Source organism: Hemibagrus wyckioides, linkage group LG29 (assembly GCF_019097595.1).
Source record: "Hemibagrus wyckioides isolate EC202008001 linkage group LG29, SWU_Hwy_1.0, whole genome shotgun sequence".
NCBI classification, from domain to species: Eukaryota; Metazoa; Chordata; class Actinopteri; order Siluriformes; family Bagridae; genus Hemibagrus; species Hemibagrus wyckioides.
This window is the reverse complement of record NC_080738.1, coordinates 8,940,026-8,947,854: the sequence shown is the minus strand read 5'-3', so window position 1 is coordinate 8,947,854 and position 7,829 is coordinate 8,940,026. Positions and strand designations below refer to the sequence as shown.

The window sequence follows — 7,829 nt, the reverse complement described above, 5'->3', positions numbered from 1 at the left end:
CACTGGGGTTCCGCTGATCATGGTCGGTTGGTATGACTGCTCCTGCTTCGTACTGAAGTCCACTATTAACTCCTGTTAAACTGGACATTATATTTTGCCTCATATACACTTCTACAATATATTTATATATTTATCTTACATATGCACACTGTACATACTATACTCTTTTGCAACACCATTTCAATGTTGACTTTAGCAGACCTTTTTATCTACATATATTCATATACTGTATCTTCTGTACATTATAGAGTCTACACATATTTTTTTATATTGTTTTATTTTTTCACATATACTATACATATACTATATTGTACTATATATATATATATATTTTGTTTTTGCTTTTATACTTTTATATTTGTTACACATTTTCTTTACACATTTTTCTGTTACACATTGTCTTTTTTTTTACTCTTTCCTCTTTTATGTAAGACAGTCGTAAAAAGCATTTCACTACGTGTCGTACTGTGTATGATTTCGTATGTGACAAAAAAAATTTGAATGTGAATTTGAATTTGAATTTGATTAGTCTTGCTCATGTTCAGGAGTAGGCTGTTCACCTGGCACCAGTTCTCCAGGTTTTTAGGCCATCTCGTCGTTGTTGGAGATCAGGCCCAATACAACAGTGTCATCAGCAAACTTAATGATGGTGGTGGAGTTGGAAGTGACCACACAGTCATAAGTGTACAGTGAGTACAGCAGGGGGCTCAGAACACAATCTTGAGGAGCTCCAGTGCTGAGGGTGATGGAGGATGAGGTGTGTTTGCCCATTCGTACGGCTTGTGGTCTGTCTGTCAGGAAGTTGGAAATCCAATTTATACTTTCTGAAGGTCCCTCCTCCCAATTTTCCTTCAAGTCATCCAGCACCGTGCAAGGTCTACAACCAGAGAGTAACCTGAATGGGTAAAACCCTGTGGAGGCTTGCGGGACCTCTCTTACTGCAAATAAAAGGGGTTCCAGACACTTATTCCAATTTCATGCATCATTGTGAACAAACTTACAAATCATATTTTTAAGTGTTTTATTTTGACAAGTAAATCAGTTTGCAGATGATAGTTTGCAGTCTGAATCTATTTAATGCCCAATAATTCATAATGTTGTCATCATCATGTTGTGCTTTGGTCAGTCAGAATATCTTTCAGGTTTACAAGGAAGAGTAATCTGCCATACTACATGCTGAGATCATGCTGAGATGAGTTGCTGCTTCTGGATACTGTGTTGCATAGTCCACCAGAACTAATAAAAAAAACCAATGTCCTGGTGCCGATCACTCTAATCTCCCAACAAGGTCTATTCCAATTCTTTTAAAGGGGACCTCGATTCACGGTAATGGACACAATGGTGCTTTTGCCCTCTCCTTTTTCTGCTATGGTTAGAATCAGTTTGATCTGTTCTATAAAGGGAGTATTTCACAACATGGTAACAACATGGGCAAGTTTTTGCCATGAAATGAAAAAAATATCTTTCTTTCTGGCAATTTTAAGCATGTAAACAAACCCACAACTCCTGATGCTCCAGATACTAAACTAACCTAAAGAAGTCCACTTTTATTGCTCACTTAATCAGTACAAGAGTTTTCAGGTGTGAATAATTTTATGTTTTGAAATGATCCCAACCTTTCAAACAGTAGTGTACACATGCAAAAGGGCAAATCAAATAGAGGCAAATTTAAACAAGAAGGTTTCCATATCATGTGGATTTCATTTTTATTACCTGTTATTGATTTATAATGAGCTATATATTCATTAGTGCTAGTTTTCAAATGAGTGGATTCAGAGATGGAGTGATGACAATCAATGTCATTGAGATCATACTTTTTCTTTAATCTGATATTTGTACATTTTCTAAAGCTTTTGACCTATGTCTGCATGATTATAGCATTGCACTGCTGATTATGTAACTGCATGAATAGGGGTAGGGGTGTGACTCCCATTTCTGTTAGGTGGGAGTTTATAGTCTCTTTTTGTAAGGGAGTTGAGGTAAGAGTATCTTCTTTTGTTTAATATCTATTTTTATATAGATAATTACATTTTCATAAAACAGGACATTTTTGTTAATTTTGCCCTTGGTCCACCCTGAAGCAGTTCACATCAAAAGAAGCTGTCACCATTTTAGTAAATTCTGCAGGTCTTAAAAAAGTGACATATGTGGTGCCATGGGTCAAATACGACCTGCCGAAAAAATATTGTCTGTTATATGCATCCATGCATCATATTTATGTTATGGGTTGCTCTGTGAATCAAATTTGGCTGAATTACTCACACCTTAGACACATCTTACCCCCTCTCCCACCCACCCTGTCTTCCACCTAACCCCATGGGACCACAATTTTTTCCGCAGAATAATGCTGATTTGTATCATTTTTGGGGTTGTGGTGTGAACAATGTGCACAGAATTCTCTGAACATTGCTATCTATAAATAAGGCTCATGTGTGTGATCAGTTTCATTCTGCAGCAACATCAGTCTGTTTCAACACGAGTAAGAGATTCAGTGTCTATGTCTATTGACCATATCTTTGATCATAAAAGTGATATTGAGGACAGAGAACAAGTGACATCGATGTGTCTGAGGATAAGGATGATGTGGAGTATGATCCTAACAAGAACAGCCCAAATGACACAGATGCTCAAAGAGAAATCTTCAAATTAAAAAAAGGTGACATTTAATGGTCATCAATCCCTTATGACAACCAAGGCAGAACACCAACACAAAACACATGTGTCACATGTTCAAGACATCAAGAAGGCATATGGGTTGTTCATACTACCATCTGTTCAGAAGATTCTGCTTGATATGACAAACACAGAAGGGAGAAGGGCGTTTGACAACAGCTGGGCGGAGATCGACAAAACACACCTGGATGCTTTTAAAGTGCTGTTGCTTCTTGCTGGGGTGAACAGATCCTGTAATGAGGCTACAGCCAGCTTATGTGATGGTGAGTCAGGATGGAGTATTTTTCAAGCTAACATGTCACTTGTGTCATCAAGAGTTATCTGCTTTGAAAATCGAGAGACAAGAGCTGCTCACTGTGTGAATGACAAGCTTGCTCCCATTAGGGAAGTTTGGACAAATGGGTGGCGTATATGTACTTGCCATATATGTATGTGGAAATCGTTTTAAACGTAAAATATTACATCCTCTTGGAAATAACGTGACTGCTCAAAATTTTCCTTAAAAAAATCCTGAGTGATTGAAGCTGTGGTCACTCGTTCTGCACCTGGATATCAACACACCCAGACATTCTCCTTCTACCTTTTTGTTAGTAAAGAGTGTTTGACTTATTTGCACTTCCTTGGTCTTCGCATGTTCACTACATAAACACTGTGTCTCTAGTTCTGCGTAAGTCACGCGTGACAGTTTCGACATGATTAAGTAGTACTTAGTGTCCTGGATGCGCATCCCAGAGCTAGTTCTAGACGAGCTTTTGTGGTTAAAAAGTATACAATTTTTAATTTTTCTAAGAAAATGACAGATCGTTTCGCTAGATAAGAGCCTTCTTCTTTGGGTGGGATCATTTAGAGCTCTACAGCAAGACCATTAATGTGTGGAGGGTGAGGTGGGGACTTGGGTTGCGTGTTGAGGTAATATGGCTGTAGCATTTTATTCTGTGTAATTTTAGTTAGTAATCTAAATCTTAAATAGCAGTGCTAAATTAGTCCAGGGTCTCCAGGTTCAATAGGTTTATCTATGGCATTTGCTTGTTCTTGTGCTAGTTTGCCAGTGTGAAACAAAAATAGCTTGTACTGTTTAGAAAAACATTTGTTCAATGCTTTATTTAGAGATATATTTCACATGACCACACACCCAAACATAATGTACTTTCTGTTTTCTCTCATTATTCTCTAATAACATGAATAATCTTTTTTCTTTTTCAGTTTCATTTTCACAAACCTATTAAAATAATTAATCATTTACAGTCAAATATCATTTAATGAAAACAGAAGCACTAATGCAATGCATTCACTTGTAAGCCCTAAAATATAATAGTTAGTATCATGCAAGTTCATTTCCAGCTTTTTTGTTGTCAAACCTGTCAAATGAAGGCTCAGCAAATTTCTTGTTCCACTTGTACTGCTATCTGGCTATAAAAAAATGTTGCATGTCTCTCCTTGATTACAGAGCTACTGTGTAGTTTGTCCCACCCTTGTGGCTTGGAGGGAACCTGCAGGCAGTCTGACTTTCCTGGGGTATTTCTGCTGCACTTGTGACAAAGGGAAACAGAAGAGGAAGAAGTAGAAAAGGAAGATGATAACATACTTCCTGGCAGAAGGACTTCATTTGCCTCTTGCTTATAGCTTTTGGGAAAAGTTGTATTCATTGTGAAAACAGAGGAGTACACAGACTCATTTTGATGCAGTCCATTTTCTTGGTGATGGTGATTGGTGACACCGGTTATTACATTGTTGGGAGTAGAGAACCTTCCCCTTTCTCCATCTGTTCTTCCCTCTTCAGCCCTTTGAACCATACCCAACCTGGCCTGGATCTTCTTCCTGAGGTTCTGCAATGCACCCTGGAATCGCTTGCTGAGTAGAGCATACAGTAATGGGTTGATGTCGGAGTTGAACAGCACAAGCCAGTATGAGAAAGTGACAGCAGCAGGTGGCACCTGGCTCACTGATCGGGAGAGGGCAGTCTCAGTGGCCTGTACCAGAGCAACTCCAATGTATGGTGTCCAGCAAAGGAAGAAGGCAGCAATAACCATGAAAAGTCTCACAACGCCATGTTGCTGGGAATGACTGTTCTGCAGTGTGTTACCACTCTGGAGATGAGCAAGGAAAGTATGCAGACGTCGACCAGAAAGTATAGAGCTGCTTTTCCCTTCAAGTTGTGAAGTTGGTTCGCCAGTAATATCTCCACTGGGATGAGGAACGTTGAATTGAGATTCTGATACAAACCTTCCACTTACATAGTACACAAGCCTGGATGGGTCATGCAGTTCCAGGTCCACGGCTGAACACTGGTGGGATGATTCAAATGATGAAGATATATGGTGGCCCCTGCTGTGCTGAAAGTGCTGCTGAAGGCTGTGGATTCTTTGAGCATGGTGCTGGGCCACTCGTACAATCTTCACATAGCAAAAGAGTATGACTATGGCAGGAAGAAGAAAGCAGAGGGCTGCCATGAAAACTGTATAGCTAGGACTGCTAGCCCAGTTGACAGCACAGCTATACATAGGGTTCACAAAGCTGATGTTGCTCCACCCTAGGAGAGGTGGACAACTGGTGAGCATGGCCTGCAACCAGATCCATAGTACAGCTGCACCAGTTCGCCATGCAGTACAGCGTGAATTATAGCGCAGACAGTCCACAATGGAGTAATAGCGATCCAAAGCAATAGCTGCAAGCGTTAGGACTGACGCACTGCAGTAGACTGAGGAGGTGTAACCCACGTAAAGACATAAATCCTGCAGGAGATATAAACAGGAAAATCAGTAAATACCCTGTATATCATGGAGATTACAAGTAAGAATCTTCAGTTAAACTTCACATTAAGAATGTGGAAAAATGTGATCTCTGTGACAGTTCTGGGGGTGGAAATGACTTGTTGATAAAAGGTCAAAAGGAGAAAATGGCCAGATTTGGTTTGAGCTGCTAAGAAGGATATAGTAACTCATAATTACTATTTACAAATGGGGTGAGCAGAAAAACATCTCAAAACACTGATTTAAGAACTCACATGGTCTTTAACTCAGTCTTAAACTATCCAGTTTATTCTTGGCTGACAGGCATGGATCTTGATGTGGTCTTCAGATGTTGTATGCATGTAAAGAGGCTGTTATGCTCACTATGGTTGTAAAGCATGATTATATGAGTTTCTCACAGAGTGACTATATCCTTCATGGCATCTCAATCCAAACTAGCCATTTTCCTCTGACTTCTCTTACCAACATGCATGCCACAATTATTCCCCATTCTCATGTTTGATGTATGTATGATTTTTACATTGTGTTGCTGTGATTGGATAACTGAATAAACTGAGTATGTGTGTGTGTGTGGATGATTAATAACATCTAGGCTAACATCTTTCTTTTTCATTAGAAAGTATGAAGGATGTGTGTGGAGTGTGATTTTGTAGGCTTTAACACATTTATAATGGAGATGTATGAGTAGCTGGCCTTACTAACAGTGCAGTTCACCCATCCATTATTCATGATAGAAACGGCCACAAATGGCATGACACCAATGCCAACCAGGAAGTCACTGATTGCCAAATTAATAATGAGCACAGACGTCACACAGTGGAATGTCTTTGTTGCCACCACAATCATGATGACCAGGATATTTCCTAACAAACAGAAATTTAAATGAGTTTTAAATAGAATCAGATCAGAGGAAAATATTCTCTTGTTATTTATCTGAAGATAATTGGAAATACCAAATAGAAAAGGGAAGTATATTTACAAAAAGCTATTGTGTTTAACTCATATTGAATTTGTGTACTGTGACAGATAATTATATCTAACATGACCTGCCGTGAATGCATCTATGTTTTAGGTGAACATTAAAGACACACAAAGCCACTTCTCATGAGGAGATGCTCCTACCAGTAGCTATGTGTGCAAAAACAAAACAGTGATTGCTGTTGATCGATATTTCAGCTCTTGCTTTTGTTATTTTTCTCTCAGGCCAAAATTACATTGGGAAATGTTAATATAATAGAGGAATAAAATGCATAAAACTTTGTAATCTAAATATAAAAGAGGAATAAACTTCACAAAAGTGAATCAAACTGAACATGGGAGTTAATAGTAATAATAATGACAATCATTGAAAATCATTTAAATGTTTCCAAACACATTTGGCAAATAAATAAATAGATGAATACATGAAAAGAATAATACCATGATATATATAGTCACTGGTACAATAGTATTTCTATGACTTATTTCTGTAACCGTTTATATTTATGGCCCAATTGACTTTAAACCTTAAAGAGAAATCTTTATATAAACACCAGTATTCAAAACCACAGGGACAGGGTTAACTGTCCTTAAAAAAGAAAAGCTCCCATAGACCCAACTCTTTCCTTCACGCTTTTGCCTGCATGACTAATTATTCTATTAACAATCAATTAAGATACTTAAAGATTACGACCATATTGAAATAATTCTGGAAAAAAGAAAATACACGACCGCACCCGTCACTGCGCCGACACACATGAGCACCATCAGCACCTCCATCAGCAGCTTCCCACGCGGAGAAAAAGACAGCACAGAACCCGAGGAGTTTCTCCACGAGGTCTGCATCTCACGCAGGAAAGGATCACCGGCATCCAACCAGATGTTGTCCATTTAAATTGACTCAGTGATTCCAATACAGGTTATTAAACAAATAAATTAATAAAGAAAAAAAGAGAAAAAGCGGTATTCCGAATCTCTCCGCTTTAATGCTGGAAGGAAGTTGGCCATTTAGGCACAGGCAAACTATGGATTTAACATTAACTCGAATGGAGACCTGTGTGGCAAGCTCCCTTCCTTCCTTTTTGAACCCTGTGTTGATGGCAGGAGGGTGTAGAGTGTAGACAGGGGCGGGAGAGACAAAACATCTGCATAAATAGACCTGCATTTTCTTCGGCTGACAAAGGTGGAACATCAAACACTTAACAAAACAAATTAGCAAAGATAAGTAAATAATGCCTGTCGGTGTCTTTAAACAGGCTATTGACTCAGATGCTTAATTTCCCACAGTTAGGTCGGCGTTTTAAGCATCCCATTAAAATATATTTTAAAAGTATTTGCATATTTATATGTACAGTTTTCATATTTTGCTTAAGACTTCACGTGATCAAACTTGGAGAGCCCAACCTCACATACAGGCATGTCCACTGT

At 38.6% G+C, this 7,829-nt stretch overlaps 1 protein-coding gene across 1 annotated transcript; it reads right to left on the bottom strand.

Annotated features, from left to right (window-relative positions):
• Positions 1-3,810: 3,810 nt before the first annotated feature.
• LOC131349103 (G-protein coupled receptor 161) lies at positions 3,811-7,707 on the bottom strand. The gene is made up of 3 exons (XM_058384465.1): positions 7,139-7,707; positions 6,126-6,286; positions 3,811-5,405 (listed from the first exon to the last, which is right to left on the bottom strand). Exons 1-3 carry the CDS (start codon positions 7,290-7,292, stop codon positions 4,047-4,049), a joined length of 1,674 nt encoding a protein of 557 aa, XP_058240448.1. The 5' UTR covers positions 7,293-7,707; the 3' UTR covers positions 3,811-4,046.
• Between the last annotated feature and the right edge of the window lie 122 nt (positions 7,708-7,829).